The 20,332-nt window shown below is 51.4% G+C and overlaps 1 protein-coding gene across 1 annotated transcript; it reads right to left on the bottom strand.

Moving 5' to 3' along the window:
• Window positions 1-8,256: 8,256 nt before the first annotated feature.
• On the bottom strand, window positions 8,257-9,586 carry LOC141963961 (C-C motif chemokine 5-like). The gene is made up of 3 exons (XM_074913712.1): window positions 9,479-9,586; window positions 8,771-8,876; window positions 8,257-8,394 (listed from the first exon to the last, which is right to left on the bottom strand). The coding sequence occupies exons 1-3, from the start codon at window positions 9,540-9,542 to the stop codon at window positions 8,304-8,306; spliced, it is 261 nt and encodes an 86-aa protein (XP_074769813.1). The 5' UTR covers window positions 9,543-9,586; the 3' UTR covers window positions 8,257-8,303.
• Window positions 9,587-20,332: the final 10,746 nt, after the last annotated feature.

The following is a 20,332-nucleotide window of genomic DNA, read 5'->3' as shown; positions in this document are numbered from 1 at the left end:
CACAGCTCTGAGAAACGGGTAAATCCAGCTCTCGGCAGCTGGAGGGACAGGACTGACAAATAGGAAGTCATCTACCACTGTCTTGGTAGAAGCAGGTCATGTTAGCCTGCAAGAAACGTCTGTGGGTGCTGCCCAGTCAGGCTGTCAGTTTTTGTGTTAAATCTCCCTTTTTCTCCATTTAGGAGGGCTCTGTCACTAAGACTCAAAAATAATAGTATTTACTGACCCCTCCGTGTAACACAGATCTAAATGAGCGCTTCTAAATCTTGGAAGTATCTTGAGAACACTAGTGGGAACTGTGTTTACCCTTGCAGGTTGCACATGCCATGGTCAGGTTGCAGGTTAGGGTCAGCTTTGTAAGGTCTGAGCTGGTCAGAAGGAGCAGCAATGTTTCTTTAAGGATTACTAAGAAAATTATTTCAGTTTCAGGCCCAAAATTGACCAGCAAGGATCTGTGGGTGAGTAACCTCCAAGTAAGATGGACTGATGTGTCTCTGCTGCGGTATGTATCAGGCCCAGGGACTCAAGTCCTGCTAAAGCCTTGGGCATTCAAACCACCTGCCTGTGTGTGTTTCTGAGTGTGTAATTTTAACTGGCGAGGCCATGTAGCAGGGCTGCGTGCTTTGCATCATCTGGTGGGCCATTAGGAGGCTTCAGGTTCAGTCTGCCTGCACGGGAGGAATTGTAGTTCTGCACCAAATGAATTTTAGGTCTGTAGCTGTAAAGAGGACCCTGGGGAGCTCAGACCCAACATGTACTTTACTGCTGTTCTTGAAATTTATTTATTTTTAGAAAGCTCAATGGAAGGTGAACAAATTGTGTTGAAGTTTGACCTTAAAATGGAGGTTAGCCTGTACCAGGCTTCAGGCAGCAAGAGAGCTTGTGTGCCACTGAAGAAAGGAAGGTGGTGTGTGACCTCTGTGGAATACCCTAGGGCTTTAAGGATTTTCTGCATTTGCAGGCTTGATTTGCAGCTGGAACATGAGGCCTGAAATCAAGGCAGAGCAGGGGGCAGGTGTCCCCTGCGCTGCAGGAGAAGATGGTGGCAGTGAATGTGCGGATGGTGGTGGAGGTGGTTGGCAGTGTCTAGCGCTACCTTTTGGTGAAGGTTTTGGAGCAATGCTAGAGCTGTGGTAGTCTAAGAGACCAAGCAACACGAGTTTTAGAGATGGAGGAGATATTTTTATTTTTTATTAGATCAACTCACATAGTTAAAAAAACAGAAGGAGCTCTGTGTACAAAAGCCATTCTTCTAGTAGGCAGATGGGAGCAGAGGACCGCACTAAGCAGAAGAATTTAACTTGCAATCCAGGGGTTCTGGTTCAATTCTGGGGAACAGAAAGCCCATCTGTTGATTCTCAACTCTGCTCGTTGTCATAGCAATGGATATTACCCCAGCCTGCAGTCCTTACCTTGCTGCGGTTGCACAGCTGTAACCAACACACATCGCTGGTGCCAGCTTCTCACCAGCTCTTGTACCCGGTGTTCTGATTTTTGGGGGGGGGGGGGGGGGGGGGGTAATGCTTCTTTGCTGTGACATATCTGTCCCATGCCCATTGCTTATTTTTCTTAATTTCGAGTGTTCTTGCAGTTTCGCTAGTGGTTTCTGCTTATTGTGCTCAGATTCTGACTAATATGGCCATGATTCAGTGTGGGGAAGAGAAATATGTTTGTGATGGCAGTGTAGGCATCAACCTACCACTGGTTCCTGGGTGAGATTTCTGACTTGGTTTTCCCAGGTTATTTTTCAAAGTCTGTTGATCTTTGAGTGTCCCTGGCTACTCCCTTCTAGTTCATGACAGCTGAGACTTGGTTTGAATTGTTGTGGTCATTTTAAAGAACAAACAGAACCAAACCGTATTGAGGTCTTTAACTTTGAACGTGGCTGTACACCTAAGCAGAGGCCACATGCCGTTTAAAAATTAGTTGGGATTTGTTATTCCAAATGCCTCATTTTTTGCTCAGAAACAGATGAACTAAGAACACCCCAACTGAAACTCAGCTTCATGGGGGAAATCCCTCACAGTGTCTGTTCTCCCAAGAGTCCTTCATTGAAGCCCTGTAAATGATTGTGTAGCCTGTAGTAAAAACTGTTGGCTTCCCATTTTTTGGTGAGGGTGACAAGGTCTCCGCTATCGCCCTGTGTTACAGTGGTGATGGCACTGGATGTAGCACTTCCATCACATGAGGTTGACACATAGGGTTCCTCTCTGTTGGGCTGACTTCACATCCTAGAAAAAGGTTTCCCAGACCACAGCCAGACACTTCTTACAGGCAACTTTTCTCACCATACAGCTTCAACTGAGGCTTTCTAGCTGTGGTCTCCTTCCCATGACACGTGAAATGCCGTGGCTGTAACAATGAACCTCTTCCAGCTCTGCTGTGTCTGCACACTCGGAGGGTCTCAGCTCTCCACTGATCAGTCCAGAGCCACCACCAAAGAGCTGTGATCTACAGAGTGACAAGCACACTCCAGCTCTGGACACCAAATCCACCTGCCTTCCTCAAACCCAGTGTTGCAGCTAGGGCCTCTCACAAGGATAACACTTCCCAGGGACCTGGTAAAAACCTGTTTTCAGGGGTGGTAAATTGCAGCCCTGCACATCATGGGCTTTGGTTTTGAGCCTAATGCCCTGTCTGTTAGGTGGCTCTTTGAGAACAACATTTTGGGAACTCCAGACCTGGAGCTTTGGTTAAAGTGCTTGAGGCATTCTGTGGAGAGAGCTTCATGGAGCTGAATTGCCTTACCAGGCTTTTCTCCCCATGGACAAGGGTTCATGCTGCCCCACAAGCAATGAGTGAAAGCAGTCACATCAGCAGTAACATGGGCAAACTTTGGAGTGGGATGAAGGATTATTTGGGAGTTGGAAGCATTGGACTATCTAGGATAAGTGTTTCTGGGAGGTGTATCCACCTCATAAACTTTGTACTCCAGCCTCTGACCATCTTAGTGACCTCTGCTGGATGCGTTCCAGTTTGTGGACATCTCTCCTGTACCAAGGGAGCCAAATCTTGTTCCTCTTGGAGCCATCTTGTTCCAGATGATTCCTCTTGCTGCTCCATGATCCTATCCTAGCAGGTGTTTAACAAAAGCTGGTTCAAGGCTTACAGGGTCGAGTGAGCTCTCAGCCAAGCTCTCATGTGAGCAGAGGGGGCAGCAGTCTATTTCCTCTGCATCCTTAGATGTGCTCTCAGAGCCAGCTTGTTTTGGGAGCACTTCTTACTCCTGCCAGGCCTCCCTTCCTTCTCCTTTGCCTCCCACAATCCCAGCACTTCCCCACCTGTGTCACCATCCGGAAGTGGTGTCTGCAATGTTTGGCACTGTGTGAGCTGCTTTGGGACAAGGGTCAGCTCTGTGGCTTGTTCCAACAACACATTTGTCGAGCATAGTCATGGCAACTCCAACTGCTGGGATTGCTTCCACTGGGCTGGCCTGAAGGGCAGATTTGTGTATGACAATCCCTTCTTGTCATCGTACAGGATCCCATCAGCCTGCAGCTGGGCTGGCTGTAGCACTTCTGACATTCTTTTGGAGTCTGGTTAGAAATGGAGCCTTTGCGTGTGGCCAGCAAAATGGAGAGGGACCTCCAAAGTGAAGCACCCCAGCATCCAGCTGTTGGGGGGAGGTTGTCCAGTGGCTGCCTTCCCTCCCTTCCTGCCCCCCATGTGTACCAGACCCATAGCTGGTCGCTGTGGGACACGTGGAAGATGTGTGGTTATTGGTGCTAGAGCCTCTTCCTATTTCCAGCATCCTGGTGGTTCTTGCTGTGCTGCTGCCAACCTGATTTGGACACCAGGAGATGCAGCTGGGACTGGTGTGGAGAACGGGCCACTTTGGGAGTATCGTTCCTTGTGATTGCATACATCTAGGATTTTCCCATCTGCCTCCTTATTCCTTCTGGTTTTTACAGTGACATCTCAACCTGTCCTCAAGCTGTGTCCTTATTTTTCATGTAGTCTTATTAAGGCATCTTTACCATTCTTTAAATAGCTTTGTTCTTGAGGCTCCCTTGAACAACTAGAATAACCAGAGGTGGTGTAACTAGCTCTGGGGACTGAATTTATCATTTTCCTCCTTAGGCATCAGGGACGACGAACTGCCTCCTTTTCTAGCAAAGCAAGCCCTGTTGAATTGCTGTGATGCTGTGGTGCTTTGGTACCTGTCTTTCTTAATCCTCACATAGCACGTGTTGCTTAGATGCTGAAGGAACCGTAAAGCTCCTTCTGCCATCATGGGGTTGATTGAGAAGGTGAACCTTAGTAGCCAGGCTGTATAGCAGCTTGTAAATGACACAGGGCTGCGTGGTGCACAACACGGTGTTGGGAAGTTTTTCCTGTGAACACGCAGTGTGCAGACTTCAACTGCCCCACGGGGCAGCAGGCAGAGAGGTCCTGGACTCAGTGAGGAGCTGGCCATGGCATGAGAGAAGGAACACGTTCCTTGAAAAGGTGGGTCTGCTCCACCCGCAAGTCCCCTTTGCAGAAGGAGCAACTTCCTTCCAACCCTGCCCGTGGTAGCGCAGCCTGAGTGGTGGATCCTGAGGTCTCTTGTAGAGAGCTGGTGGTGGGACTGCAGCTGTATATCTCTGTCCCTGGGTGTTTCTGCAAAAGGGGGGGGCACAACAGAGGATGTGTGTTATGTGCTGCTGGGACCCTTCTGCCCCGGACGAATGAGTGATGGAGGGAATGCAGTCCAGCAGCTCTTACTCAGAGCCAAAAGCTGGCTGTGAGCCGTGTCCCACCTGCTGTGTAGGTCCAAGAGCTGGAGGAGATGTTGGTGGGTTGTGTGGGAGGAGCTACAGGACATCTGGGGAGGGAAGGGGGGCAGTTGAGAGCCTTGGAGGCCTCTTGCAGAGGAAGCACTAGCTGCTCTCCACCATCCTTCCCTGCAGCAAGAGGTGGCAGGTGATGGATGAGTGAACATGGTGTGTGTGTCCTTCTCAACTGTGTCCCACACCAGAGCTCAGAGCCTGCAGCCCTGAGCTGTAGCAGTGCCCGGCAAATCGAGGGTTCATCCAGGCTTGAGGAGCACTTGTCCTGCCAGCTGGTTTATTTCCAAGAGGGAGGCTTAACTCTCTTCTGCTCACAGGAAGCTGAGTCCGGTGTGGGATTTACACTCGTGTTGCTGCAGAAACATTCCTCGAGGCCGTTCAAACCCCTGCTCCTTGTTGAACTTCCTCTGGTCAGGCAGACACCTTCTCTCTGGTCACTCCGCTCGGGTCCAGGCGTGTGCTCTGACCCCTTTGCTCGGGAGGGCTTTAGCTGCATCCTTCCTCCAGGAGGGGGCCCCGCAGGGTGTTGCAGGCTGGGCCTCTTTCTCACAGGCTCAAACTTGTAGAAAGGAGAAGCAGCAGCGGCTCTGGGGATAATCAGGATTTTAAAGAAAATTTTAAAAATACAAATGTGGTGACTCTTCCAGACCAAGGACTCTGCGCAGGCGTTTGATTGGGATTGTCTCTCGGTCCTACCTGTGCACACTCTTCACAGCTCTCCAGCCAGGAGAGGCAGGAGGAGCCTGCTGGTACCTGAAGCTCTTGCACACAACCTGTTTGGCGGTGTGAGCCCCAGGACCTGCCCACCATGCAGTTAACTCTTCTGCTGGTTGTTCAAAACTCAGGTATGAAATGCTCAGCTGGAGCACGGGGTGCGAGGTCTTTGCAGGTTTCCAGCCAGCCCTGAAGGAATGGCCACCATTGGGCTGTGACAGAGCAGATCTCCCTCTGCGGCTCCAGACTTCTCATCGCCTTTGGAGGGGGTTTCTCCTCTTTGGTACAACATTGGCTAAATGGACATTACACAAATTGTGCACATTGGTTCAGTCTAAGCTTAGTATTTGTGAATTAAGTTATCTGATGCTTCGCATGAAAACTTCCAAAATGGGAGGGGGGGGGGGGGGGGGATTTTAACTGAGAAAAAAGCCTATGAAAATATACTGGAAATATGGTAAAGAAATCAACGTTCTGCTGTATATTGACAGAATTATTTTTATTAAAATACACATCCATGTGCAAGAGCTAGTGTGGAGCCGTGTGCTTTGTCAGTCTCTGCTCGCTGGGAGGGCAGGCGGAAGGCAGGGCAGCTTGTGTCCCCCCCCGAGGTGGGATGGGTCTGGCTATGGCGAGTGGGGCTCTGTGGATGGAGCTGTGCCTGACAAGGATGAGCTGGCTCCAGAATGAGTTTTCCCTGTCCAAGGGTGAGCAGATGCCAGCAGAAGCGGGTCCCTGTCATCAGGCAGGTCCCTTGGTGCTCAGGGCACGCATTTGATTCGGGCGTTGCTGCTTCACATACAATTATTAGAGGGAAATACGCAATTATTGCTAAGGCTTTCAGGTAAGCCCTGCCCAGCTTTGATAACAGGTATCTATGGAGCAGTTCATGATGCAGCAGCTGCCAACATCTGTGTATTTCTGATATAAGATTTTGGCATGTTGAAGCACGTGATGACTGTTCTCCAAAACCTTCTTAAAAATTGCTTCTCCTATGGTTGCTAAGTCCTGCCAGAAATAGTGGACACGGGGCACTTCCAGCACATGCTTGTGTTCAAACCCCTGGGGCAGACCCTGGAAATTATTCAGGGCTACTTCCTGCATCTTGGGTCCTGATGGCACCACGCGTTCGGTGCCGTTCCTGCCTGGCAGCGTGTCAGCTTACGAGTGATCCCTGAGCTTCGCTCAGGAGTGGTCCCAGAGCAGGGTGGTCCTTGGGGTCTGGATGAGTCCTGAACGTCACCACAGTTCCTGTTGCCCAAAACAGGCTGTCAGGGTGGTAAAATCCTCAGGAATAATGTTGGTGTGCCCTGTGGAGTGTCACTTTTGTTTGTTAAGGAAGGGATAGAAACTAGTGAAATCTTTTTTTTTTTTTTTTTCATCAGGGGCAGCTCTGTAATATGGGCAGACAGTATTTGTTCCACTTTTCCATCACCACCTTTCTCATAGAGGGTGTGATGTGTCATCCTCCTAATATTTTTAGATAATTTGCTGGCTTTCCTCACCTCATGTTGGCAATAGCATCTTGTGACACCTTTCACATCTTGTTCAACACCACTCTTTTTGCAGGTCAAAAACTTCTGGATTAGCTGTGTCCCATGGCAAGAATTTCCCCTTGAGCATTGTGTTGTCCACTTGTAATATTCTGGTTGTGGACAGAACTTGTAGAGTCGGGCTGATGGTTGGACTCGATGATCCCAAGGGTCTTTTCCAACCTGAATGATTCTGTAATTCTGTTTTTCAGTGGTGTTTAACAAGAAAGGGGGGAAATAATCTTTGTAACCCTCAGATTTAAATCTTCGAGAAGGCTGCTTAGTTTCATAAGTAAAGTGTTTAAAGAATTTATGAAATGCAGACTGGGGGTGTCTGTCCACAAGCTTACTACCTTGCACAGCTCCTTACACATCACTTTTTTCCTTCAGAGGCAGCATGACCATCCCAGCCTTCACTGTTACGTGCTGTGACGGTGTAACCTGGAAACTTTGTGTCTAACAGCTGAGCGCAACCCATAAGACGTTTGTTCCCCAGAATCTGATTCTACTTCAGCTTTAATTTTTCACCAGTGCTTATGATTTGTGGGCAGAAATGCCATTCAGGATCTTTTTTCCTGTCCCCTGCTTACATTCAATATTCTAGAAAATACAGCCCTGCCCTGATTTCGAATCCTGAGTGTGAAACACTGATGAGGCTTTGGGTTGAGGATCAGTTCATGGCACACACCACATTTCTTGCCTTCACCTTTCTGAGGTTTTCCCATGTACACTTTGCACCCCTGACACAAAAGGATGGTCAATGGGCCTGTTGTTAAGAGCTGGGGTCCTGTGCTGCTCCCACCCCTCCCCAGCCTTACCTAGGGGTAAGGGTAACCTCACCTCAGGGCTGAGAGCCAGCCCCAACGATCACATACCCAGTGAAGCATGCCGTGACCAGGCACAGCTTGCTCCAAGCCTGGAGAAACACATGCCTGAGGCCAAGGGGTTTTTCAGTTGCACTGTGCCCTGGGCTTGTAGGATCCACTCCTTGGGCTGAAGGATCAGGAAAAACTCAAAGAGCAATTTGTGGTAATGAGTCTTTATTACAAATACTTGCTCTACTGGGCACATCCTTGGAGGGCAGTGGCAGTGGGAGGGATGTGGCAGCCAGCTGGTCCATGCTGCTGTGACACCCGCTCCTGCCAGGGCACGCCTGGCTCAGCCTGCAGTGACAGCACCCATCACCTTGGGAGCCTTGGGAGAGGCTCCCTGAGCACCATCTCCTCCCTCCAGTGGTGGGCAGGCTGGATGGGTGAGTTGGATGGTGGACAGCAGAAGGAGGATTTCATTTTTTCTTCTGAATTCTTTTCACGACTCTCTTCACCCAGGATTTCTGGGGGTCAGCACAGATCTCAGCACCGCTGGCAGTCACAAACCTGCAGCAAGAAAGTGAGGAAAGAGAGTGAAAATGTGAACTGTGAGTTGTTCCCTCCCCATACGCCACTTCTCCCCTCCCTGTGCCCCATCCTGAATCGAGGCTTGGAGCCATCTCCAGCAGCCTGTGCCCTCCTTGGGTTGATAGTGCATTTTGGAATCATTCCAGACCACTGGTGTTAGCAGAAAGCACCAAAACCTAGGTTTTTTCCCCTCTGCCCACCCTATAGAGCTACTTTCCTCCCACAGCCCCCCCCCCAGGCACACACTACCAGCTGGGACTGGGCTGTCTGCTGGTGGGACAGGACAGGGGAGCTGCTGTAGCTCCCACCTGTGACAGTGTGCCAGGAGTAGGAGACAAACCCCCCAGATACTCACACAACTGCAGGCATGGAGCAGTCTCTGGGCGTGTGGTAGAAACTCTCTATGTTTCGGATGGGTTTCTGCACATGCTTAAAGCAGCATTCAGTGGGTGAGAAGTGGGCTGGAAAAGAAGAGAGAGACTGAGCACCCTTGGCAGCATTTTGCAACTAATTGTACCACCGGACAATGACACCCCAGGACACAGGTTGGAGGCCATGGAGCTTCTCAGCAGCTCCCACCCCATCCCATGGCAGGGATTTGTTTCCCTTCATGGCAGCAGGCACAGGACTGGGAAACGAGGACAACGGTGGGGAGGGGAACAGCGTGGGACCCCGCAGCCCACATTGCTGCAGCTGCCAAAGTGCACAGTGCGGTCAGGGTGCTCGGTATGAGGACGGTGTTCTGGGGATTTCAGCTGCACATGATCCCCCCTACTCTTCCAACCACTTGCTCACCCAGCTGAGACCTGGGGAAATGCTGCCAGAGTCTCCTCCAAGTTCCCGCAGCATCTCCCCTGGGCTGCCTTTGCTGAGGCCACCCAGCACCCTCTCCATCCTCCCTGCACTCCACGACATGCTGCCCTGCCCCGGCCAGGGGGTTTCTCCTCCTGCCAGCAGCACCGTCCTTGCTGCCTGCTGGGGTCTCTTGCCTGACCTCCCCAACGGGAATCCCCAGTGAGGAACCTGTGCCCTGACCCCAGTGGTGGCCCACGAGGTGCCTTACCTGTGGCGGGGTACAGGGAGGTGAGGAGCAGCACAAGCAGCAGGACCGTCCTTGCAGCAAGCATGGTGGATGTGTGAGGGCTCTTCCTCTGTCCCGCTTTGTGCTGCCTTTGCCGGTGTCTGTGGCTTTGGCTCTTGCTGCACCACAATTTATACTCTGCATGTCACCCACTTTAACCACTTTTCCAAAGATTGCGGACATGTTCTAAGAAGTCTCTTCCCAGGGACAAGGGGATTTCTGTCACTGTTTATTTTGGGGTCACATCCAGTGGCGAAGAGGCCAAGGAGCTGGGCAGCCACTTCTGCTTTCTGCAGAAAAGGCTGCAAGGGACTTCCAAGGAGGTGTTGGAGGAACTGAAATTTACCCAGGAAATCAGATTAAAACCAACTTTCTGTGAAGGCAAGACATCCTCTAATGCTTGCATGTTTATTTCTAACAGGAGACACAACCAAAATCTGAGCAGTAAAAGGTCATTGACAGGTTTAGGTGGTTTGACTAAGTCATCAAAGGCAAGTGACTAATGAGTCCCCTCCAAACCAGCATTGGCAACCACCCTGGCCTTATCGAGGGCACTGGGTTTGGCAGTGAAGCACATGGGATGGGATGGGATGGGATGGGATGGGATGGGATGGGATGGGATGGGATGGGATGGGATGGGATGGGATGGGATGGGATGGGATGTCAGGCAGAAAAAGCCACTCTGGACTGAACTATGAGAGACCCCAGAGCAGGAGGTAGCAGAAATTATTTTGATGTGTTCAGGAGATTTTATAGAAAGGGAAGAAATGAGGCAACAGTCACAGAGTGTCTGAGGAGAGTCAGGCTGTTCCCAAATCTTTCCAAACACTGCCTCTGCCTCCCACACTGGTGATGGGATCTAAATAAGAAGGTCAGGTCAGAGGGATGAGGGCTTGTGGTCGTCAGGTCATTTCTGCAGGGAGATGGGACAAACCCTACCACAACCCCCAGAGAGTCAGCCCAGGCCCCAGAGAGGAACCTGAGTGCAGGAAGGGCAGGTGGCACAGACCACAACAGCAGCACCATGGAGCACTGGTGAACATCAGCCCAACTTCCATGCAGAGGTCTGCTCCCCAGAAGGCGGGATGCAGCTGTGGTCTGTGTGCAAGAAGGGGGTGAGGACCTGGTGGGAACCCATGTGGCATGAAGGTGAGTAGGAGCATGGGAAGGGACCTGGCTGTGGCTTGGAAATGAGGCAAGTCAGGGCTTGGAGGAAAAGAAAGGTTGAAATGGACTTTTCTGAAGATTATCTCATGTTTGCACGACTTGTCTGGAAGAAGAAAGGAGAAGGAAACAAATTAAATGTGCTGACAACTCTGGTTTGGAAGATGTGTTCTGTAGGACTTCAGGTCTGGTGATCATGCGGAGAGGTGGGCACGATACTGCTGGTTTCTAATGCCACTTTCTCCAGAAGAGGGTTCTGCAGGAAGACACCCAATACACAGCCGCTGAGCCCCCTTCTACAGTCTCTGCATCCTCCCTGGCTCTCCCACCTTTCCTTTTGCAGCTCCTACCTGTCCGCGATGTACAGATCCTCAAGTCTCACAAGCCACCTCCTGGACACTGGTTAAAAGTGAAGGGCTGTAGTTAAGGGATAACTGAGCTAATGGCTTTTTCCAGCCAACATCTCACACAGAAACCTCATTTGCCAAGTTCTGAGCTTCCTCTTCAGGCTTGTCCGAGGCACACAGTCCTTGTCCTAGCTAATTAAGCCTGTCCCCAGTCCCATCAGATGTGTTAATACATGCCTCCTCCTTCCCCTTAGCTAATTAATCCTGTTCTCAGTCCCATCAAAAGCATTAGATGTCTCCACTATCTGCTCTTCATAAAGGAAATCAGTGCATGTCAGGTATTTGGAGGCCTGGAGAGGCTCCATGAGGCTCTCTGGAGGACTGGGCTTTCCTCCGTGTCCCTGTCCCTGCAGTGGACCTTTGGACTTGGCTTTAATCTTCTCCAGCCCCTTCCAACCTGCTGTGCCTGGGGTGCTCCCAGAGACCTCCCAGGCCATCCCCACCAGTGGCATAGCCTCTTCTCCAGGTGTGGAGCTCCAGAACATCCCCCAGATTTGCCTGTTAGGCAAGTAGCCACCTGTGTAGTGACAATCCAAAGCCACCTAAAGGTTTTTCATAAAATGAAGACAAAAAAAAACCCCACGCCCTTTTGATGCGTGGGATTGGACACCAGATATTGGCGGATGGTTTGGAAATGTACTTAAGATGTTGTTCAAATCTATATGTTTAGTGCTAATGGCTATAATAGTAACCTACATGTCTGTTCAATTAATTATTGGTTGTGGTAACATTGTGTGTTTAAGCAGTGGGCAATTACTCAGCAGGGGATAAAGCTGATGTAATGCAAATGCATGGGAGAGAAAAAAAAATTAAAGCAGAAGAAAACCAACTTTTAATATACAGGTATAAAGGCTGCCCTGGAGTTCCAAGTGTCCCTCCTGTGTCTGTTCTTGGGTTCCATGGACCCTGTTTGGACCATCAGAGGTGGGTGTCTGGGTGTGGGACCCAGAGGTCTCACGGGCACCAAGAGGCAGGTGGAGATGTCTGGGGTGCACCAGGAGGTGCTGCAGCTTGATGAAGGCTTTTTAACTCTTGCCTTTGCTCTTCAGGAGCCTTCAGACCATGGAGACGCCCAGTTTGCTTGGTCTTGGTGCCCTCTCCTGACAGCTGTGCAGGACCCGCTTGCCGGGGGGTCCTGATGCCGTTGCAGCACTGGCAGTGGCCTCGCAGCCCCAGTCCTGTCCCCATCCCAGGTGACAGCAGTCACAGAGGATTGTGCTGGTCAGAGAAAGCAGCTCCAAAGGATGGCCCAAGCCCCTGGCCCCCACCCCACCATGCTGGATGCCCACAGCTGGCTCCCCCTGCTCAGGGGCACTAGCTGCCTCCTATTCCTCAGCCCCAGCTTCCTTCAGCTCCTGGTGGCCCAGACTGCCCTGCACTGCTGGCACAGCACGGCCAGCACATGCCACTGGGTAGGAAAGGTGGTCTGGGCCAGACCTTCCCAGGGAGCTGGTGGGGACCCACATACACCATGGGGCAGGGGCTGGTGGGACTCACATGTACATGGGATGGGGCAAGAGGCCATTGGATGGGCTCAAATGGGGCTGAGGTCACAGTGATGCTTGTTCTGTGCCGACAAGTCTCTGCCAGGAGCCAACGCTGAGGAAGGTGGATGAAGGACCAGGATAGAGGTGAGGCCCTGCTTGACCCCTGTGATGGCTCCTCCAGGTGAGGAGATGCTCCTCCTCACTCTGCTCTGGGCTCCCAGGCACGCTCTGCTCATCCCCTGCATCGTGCTGGGTTGCACCTCTCCAGCCAGCCAGAGCCCTGGGGTCTGTGCTGCATCCATGCCACAGCTGTCAGGAGAGGGCACCCAGACCAAGCAAACAGGGTGTCTCCATCCTCTGAAGGCTCCTGAAGAGGGAAGGAAACAGCTTTAAAAGGTTCCTCAAGCTGCAGCACCTCCTGGCGCACCCCAGAGATCTCCACCTGCCTCCTGGTTCCCGTGAGACCTCTGGTTCCCAGAACCGCAGCGTGTCAGGGTCATCCCTCAGCTCCGGATGGGTTTTTGTCTCTGCTGTGAAAACACCCCTGGAGGTTCTGCAGCCAAAATCCTGTTCCCAGGAGCTGGAAGCACCAGCAGCAGGGCTGCCAGGGTGGCTGTTGCTTGGGGTCTCGCTGGGCACCATCTGTCTGGTGGTGAGTGATGGCTTTTGCATGACTTGGTGGGGCTTTTTGGTTCATTTTCATTTTTTGGTTGGTTGGTTTTCTTTTTTTTTTTTTCCTCCTTATTAAACTGTCCTGGGGAAAGAAGGAGGAAATGGGAGGATGTTTGAAGTTATAGCATTTGTCTTCCCAAGTCACCATTACACAGGGTGGAGCCATGTTCTGCTGGCAATGGATGAGCACCTTCCCCCCTTATTTTGCTTTGCTTGTGTGCGCAGCTTTTGCTTTACCTATTAAACTATCTCAACCCACAAGTTTTCTCACTTTTTCCGTTCCACTTCTCCTCCCCATTCCAAAACCCTGTCAGGGATCACTGGTGAGCTCCCTGTGGCCCTGTCATGGAGGGGATGTCCATGGCTGTATGTGTGTTATTCCCTTGTCTGCTTCAGCATCCCCTGTCCGTGCTACCTGCCCAGGGAGCTCTGCAGAGAAATCCTTCCTCTGCAGCACAGCTCAGAGACGTACTAAAGCCCCGGGGAAGAGGTGGCAGCCAGGCTGTGCTCATGGTATACATGGGGCAATGCAAGGGACAAGCTGAAAGCTCTAAGCCCCAAACCAATGGCAGTTGTGCACCTAAAAGCCCTCAGAGGAGTCTTCAGCCCCTTTTGGGTCCCCTTGAAGAGAGTACCCAAATGCCTAGAGCGTCCATGCAGCACCCTTCTGTCCCCCTCCCTGCCTGCCCCAGTGAGACCCATGAGGTTGTGGGAGGTGGTAGGAAGAGCCCCCAGCCCCTTGGGCAGCTCCATGCCTTGAACAGCCAGCAGCAGCACAGTTCTTAGAGATGGGAGAAGGAAGGACACCACTCTCCAATACCACATAAAGTAAACCTTTATTTTGTGGCTGTGCTCAATGGGTAGGTGCTGATGGGGAGCTGGTGCCCAACTGGTTAATGTGGTGCAGGGCTCTGGGGAGTCAGGGCCATCCCTCAGCATCAGGGACCTCTGCAGGCCTGTCCTGATTTCAGCTGAGATAGAGTTAATTTTTCTTCTTAGCAGCTAGAACAGTGCTGTGTTTTGGATTCAGTGTGGGATGGGGTGTGAGAAGAACGCTGATTGATAACGCACCGATGGTTACGGTTGTTGTTAAGAGGTCGAGGTCTCTCCACCCCCCCATCCCATCCATGCACAGGTGTACAAGAAGCTGGGAGGGGGCACAGCCAGAGCACCAACCCAAGTTAGCCAGTGGAATGTAATGTCATGCTCAGTGTAGGAAGGAGGGGCAGCCGGGAAGGAGAGGGGGGTTCTCTCTCTAATCAGGGATTAGCCTTCAGGTTAGCCAGCCAGAGAGATAATTTTATGTAACTTGTAGCAGTACTTGAGCTGTGAGTAAAGGGGTGGAGAAGACAAAGAGAGACATTAAACACTGGCTTTGGAAAGCAGTCTGAAGGACCTTCCTCCATGACACGGCTGATGCACACAACATCCCCCGAGTTGTGCAGATTCTGCCCTGAGAGCCCCAGGTGCTGTCCTTCCTTCCCGGGGCAGGAGGATGCTCCAGGTTACTGTTCAGCACCAACAGACCTGCAGCCAGCTTTACCCCAGGAGCAGTCTCCATCCTTCCCTGCCTCCTGGGATGTGTAGCCATGCCCCAGCCAGGGGGTTGCTCCTCCTGCCAGCAGCACCATCCACACTCCACACCGAGGTTTCTTGCCTGATCTCCCCAACGGGATGACCCTGAGTTCTGATCCACAACGGTGGCCCGTGAGGTGCCTTACCAGCATCACAGCATGGGGAGAGTAACATCATGAGCACCAGGACCATCCTTGCACCACACATCGTGGCTGTGTGAGGGCTGTTCCTCGCAGGTCACTGTTCTGCCTCTTCAGAGAAGCTCAACCATGAGCTCAGGCAAGGAGGTGCTGCGATTTCTCCTCTCCATCCCCTCCCCACATTAACCCTTTTCCAAAGAATTTCGACCAAATTCAAGCAAAAGCCCTGGCTGAGGGGATTTCCATGCTGTGTGGGATCTTCAGAGTTACTGACCCAGACAATACCTAGAAAGACTGAACAGACTTCAGCAACTTCTGCTTTCACTGAGATGGGTTTGAGGGAAAGCCACAGGGTCCATGAGGGAAATGAAAGTCTCCTCCGCAGAGACATAAACACAAGGGCTCCCAAACCCATGGAGAGGGGATTCATGGTGATAGGAAAGGCAAAGCCTGGGTTTCCATGGCATTTCAGCCCCAGAGCCAACATAAACATGCTGGAGATGGTTGGATGTCTCCTGAACTCCCCCGGAAGCATGAAGCAGAAACACAGTGACCTCTGCTGCCACCAGACCTCTGCGGCTCAAAAGCTGCAAGACGTCAAATACTGCCAGAAACTGCATCACATTCCATGCTGTTTCTATGGAGATAAAAACAAGTTTTCCACCAAAAATCCATGTTTATAGCTGGGAAGTGTGGGGTGAAAAGAGAAGGGCGTGCAGCCAAGCCCTCCCCTCCAGATGAGACTGGCTTAGTCCCTTGGCTTCAGGGCAGGGCAGGAGGCTGAACTAGGCTGATGGAGGTGGAAGGAAAAGTTGGTGTTCAAAGTTCTTGGGTGGTGTTCCAACATCTCCTCCCCTTTGCAGCCTCGAAGTCTCCCAGACCCTGCAGGGACCTGCAGAAAGGGGATCAGCCTCTCTGTGCTAACCTGGGGACAGCTTCTCCCCACAATGCTCAACTCTCCCTTCCTCATCCGGCTGCACAGACCACCAGACCCTTCTGCAGGTCCTTGTCAGTCATGCATAGTCCCTGCTTTGAAGCTTGTTTCCCCATTCCCCTTTTTTTTTTTCCAGGCTGTAAGTTGATGCACAGAGCAGCAGGGTCCCATGCAGATCCCTGGAGCACCACAGTCCCCCCTCATTCACTGTGAACTGCCCAAGGGGACACCTCAAGCCCTTCTTCACATTGGCACCCCCAAGCCACCCTCTCCCCCTTCACAGAAGGCCATTATGCCTGGGACTGTGTCATCCCTAAGTTTGCCTTTTAAAAAACTTCACAGAATCACAGAATCACAGAAACTTGGGAGAAAACTACCCAATGGTGAGAACTGATCTGGTCATGTCGAGGTCTCCTCCACCTCAGCTGCAGTAGGAGACACATCTCCTGCTGATGAAGGCTCAAGGACCCCAAGTGGGGTATGCCAAGGCTCTCCCCAACCTAGTAGAAATTATTAAAATACATACTCAGAGCCCTGTAGCTGCTGTGCTTTGCCTCAGCTCTTGTGGAGAGATGAAGTCCCTTTGTCTCAAAGCATGACTTGGCCCAGGAGGACCTGGCATGAGGCCACTCATGCTGTGTAGCCACCAGATGACTACAAATAAAGCCTTTATAAACAGGTCCCACAACCCCTAAGGACAGTGCCATTCCTTCCTGCATGTGTTCAACCCAGTGATTCAGTGTTTTCCCTGGGCTGTGATAAACATCTTCTACCTTCCTGCTGATCCCTGAAAGCAGCTTTCCTTTCTACCACAGTTTTGCGGGTGCTCCCTTCCCTTCTCAGCCACCTCCGCACCTCTGCCCCAGGACCCCTTCTGGCAGACTCGTGTGCCTCTCCAGGAACCTCTCCCCACACCTGGGCCATGGTTGCTGGGACTAAAGTAGCCTCCCATCCCATGGAGACTGTCCCATCAGGCAGCCTTCTGGAGACCACAACGCTCTGTGAGCTGCAGCCGAATTGGCACTACTGAGCTGGGGACTTGGGCCATATTGTTGCTCACGATGCATTTTTGTCTTGCCTGTGGTGTGTGCAGGAGCAGGGCCACCAAGCACAGGTGGCATGATGATGCCACAGCCATGGCAGATGTCCTCAAGCTGGGGGAACACAGGGACCAAGGGAGCGCACAGCCTGCCCTGACCATGCCTGGGGCAACGCCACCATCCCAGGGCTGGGCCCTGATCAGTGCAGAAGGATTTTGGGGATGCATGATCATGGTCTTGCTGCAAGCCCATGGCATGTCTCCCCATGGCCCGGGGCTTCAGCTGACCACTTCTCAGCTGGGGGGGATGCTTCGAGTGGGTGGCCAGGGCAGCACACAGTGCTGGTGGCTGAACAAGTACAGGGGCACCCAGCAGCCAGGGTCAGGGGAGAGACTGCTCTGGATGGAGAGGGCCTTGAGAAGTAAAACTACTAGTGAGGGCCTGCTTCTGCAGCATTGTTCTTGCTTATCTGGCAGAAGATGTGGCCTGGGATGCTCTGCTTCCCCTTTCTCAGGTTTTCAAGCCATTGCTATTACAGCAAAAGGATTCACGACTCCCTGGAGACCTTTTGATGTTTATTCTTTTACTTTTTGGGAAGGGAAATGCTAATGTGCAGTCATTAACTGATGAGTGCTGGAAAGCCCCACTACTGGCCCAAGTTCCCTTTTCATTTGAATGGGCTCTGGAGAATTTGCTTGTTTACATAAAAAAATAAACAGCATCTTCTTGATTCTGCAAGAGGAGGAGGAGGGAAGCTTGCAGGACACCTCAGGTGCCGCCTTTGCTAGAAATGGTGCCAGTGTGGGGAGGAAGGAGCTGGGCAGAACAAGCCCCCATGCTTGGAAATGGGGTCTCAGCAGATAACTGAGCATACCCAGCTGTGCTGGAAAACACAATCACATGGTCATCACAGTGCTCAGGAAAACACAGGCTCTGCACTGCAAAAGCAGCTGGGCTGCCAAGGCGGGAGAGAGGTGGCTGAGCATCACCTGGGCTTCACCAAAACCTGTCCCCAAGGAGGCGATGGGAGGGTAGGAATAAGCTGTTCCCTATTATCTTCTGGGATACCCAGTCACTGAGTCTTCTCCATTCACAATATGTAACATTCTAGTTTTTCTTCTATTAAGACTTTAGCTTTCTGAGTGTAAAGCCCCTCTGCATTTCTTTGGGGTGCTCACTCAAGGGTCTGCCCAGCTCCATTTTGAAGCTCTGGTTGACTCAGGGTACAACACAAACCAAAGGCGATGCTCTCGTTCCTTCCTGGAGCCAGCGCTCACCCTGTGACTCCACGTACAACCCTGCCAGGTCCTACAGCCTGGAAAGACACTTTAAAAAGAGGAAAATGAGAGTCTCTTCCAAAGACTGCTTCCTACAGCTGGACACTGGGGACCACCAACTACTGGAAGCTGGTGATCCAAGCCAGATCCTGCGCGGTAAGTCCTGCCCAGCATCACGAGACACGGAGGCTGCAGGAAGGATATATCCAGGAGCCCTTCCCCAGGGGATCATCTTCACTGAGTCACTGGGCAAGCTCACCCACTGGCGCAGGGGATGGGGCAGAAACTCACTGCAGCCGGGCAGAGAACTCTCACCACGACAGCCAAGCAGAGAGGCAGGGGTGGATGTGCCTGGACCAGAAACTGGAAGTAGCCACTTCTCTAAGGAAGAGGAAAAAAAAGTATGTGATGCCAGTTTTCTCAAATGCACTGCAAAGGAGACATTTTTCCATTTTTCTCCTGTGAGGTTGATCAACTGCTTCAAGCTTAAGTGAAAGATGGATCTGGGGGTGTCAGGAGGAGCTGCTGCTCCCAAGGGACACTGCGTGGGAGAGGCTTCTATGTCAGGTAGCAATCAGGGGAAATGATGCTTGGTGAGGACTCCAGCCTCTTTTTTTCAACCCTGACCTTTTTTTGAGCTCCTAGAGTTAAAGACAGCAGTGGAGAACTGCTTCAGCTCAGCTTTTAAAGCAAAGCTCTGATAACAGAAAAAGAATAGGACATGGAAGCAAGTTCAGCCTAATTTTTAGTGACATTATTCTGAACAGAATTAGTCCTGATAATTCCAAGGAGGCAGTAGAAGAAGTTAGGAATTTATTTGTTCCTTAGTTTTTGATTAGAATAAACCCCAGCAATCAGAATAATAAATTCAGTTGAAAGAATGTGATTAAGGTCCCTAGATATTGTAATAACACTGTGCCAACCATGGTCTGAGTTGGCAAGCTGACATCACATACTTCCTTAGAGGGCTCCTCTCACTTCTTTCTATTATTATTTTAAATTATTTGCTTTGTGACCTTGTAGCTCAACTGGCAGAATTCAAGGGTGCTTCAGAAATGAAGCTTGGTCTGTCACCCAAGATTCTCCGTGACGAGGTGTGACCCTGGAGAATGGTGACAACCTCCATGTTTACCCAAGGAGGACTTCAGCTACAAGAGCAGCCCTTGCAGTGATGTGAACAGGGACATGATCCTCATAAAAGTGAAGATTAAGCAAACACAAAGCATGGAAAAACCACAGCCACACAGCAGAACCACAGTTGTGCAACCAGAGAGCCAAAGCAGCTAAGGGGACAGCCGGCATTCTGCTAAACCAGCATTATGAAGGTGGTGGTATGTCAGCTTGACCAGAGGCTGCCCTAAGCATAAGAGTGCTTACGCAACATTTCATAGAAAAACCACCACACTGAGCAGGGACAGACATTTCATAAGTCACAATCCCAGTCCCAAACCAGAGAGGCTGGAGACTGCGGGGTGTCTGCTTCACAGGAATAACTGTGCTCCTCATGCATCACTCTGGAGAGAAGTCAGGGCTTGGAGAAAACAACAGCAGAGGTGTCTCACTGCCAGGGCCAGGCTGCAGGGGCCAGCGAGAGGGAACAAGCCTGGAGCCAAGGGTAGATACACCCTCCCAGACACACCAACATAAGGAACTAGGTCCAGCACCCGTTTGAGAGGGTTAAGGGGCTCCCAGTCAGCAGCAGGAAATGAGGAGAGAGACAGGGCTACATCACCAAAGGGTCCAGCCAGCCAGGAAACAAGACACTGACAGCACAAGTCCAAGGTCTATGCTAGAGACAAGGCCAGAGCCAGGACATAACACCAGCACTCTTACAACACATTAGAGGCTCAAGCCTGAGCTTAAATGGGGCTTCTGGGCTTTGGGCAGAGGGTGGGGGGGTGTGGGGGTGAGTCCATCCACAGATAAGGCTGGTCAGGGTGATTAAGGCCAATTAGTGCCCTCAAGGGCTGCCACCATGCCATCTGATGGATTCTGTGGGGCTGTGTAGGCATGGGGGTGAGCCTGCGTGGACTTCCAGTGACTCTTTGTTCTCTTAACAGGAGAGTCTCTTTGTAGGGACTCCATCTTGAGGTCAATTAAAGCAACTGTCTGACAAAATGATGGAGAGGGTTTGCACTGA

This window comes from Athene noctua, chromosome 9 (assembly GCF_965140245.1).
Source record: "Athene noctua chromosome 9, bAthNoc1.hap1.1, whole genome shotgun sequence".
In the NCBI taxonomy this organism is placed as follows: Eukaryota; Metazoa; Chordata; class Aves; order Strigiformes; family Strigidae; genus Athene; species Athene noctua.
The sequence above is the reverse complement of the archived record's forward strand: the minus strand, read 5'-3'. Positions and strand labels throughout refer to the sequence as shown.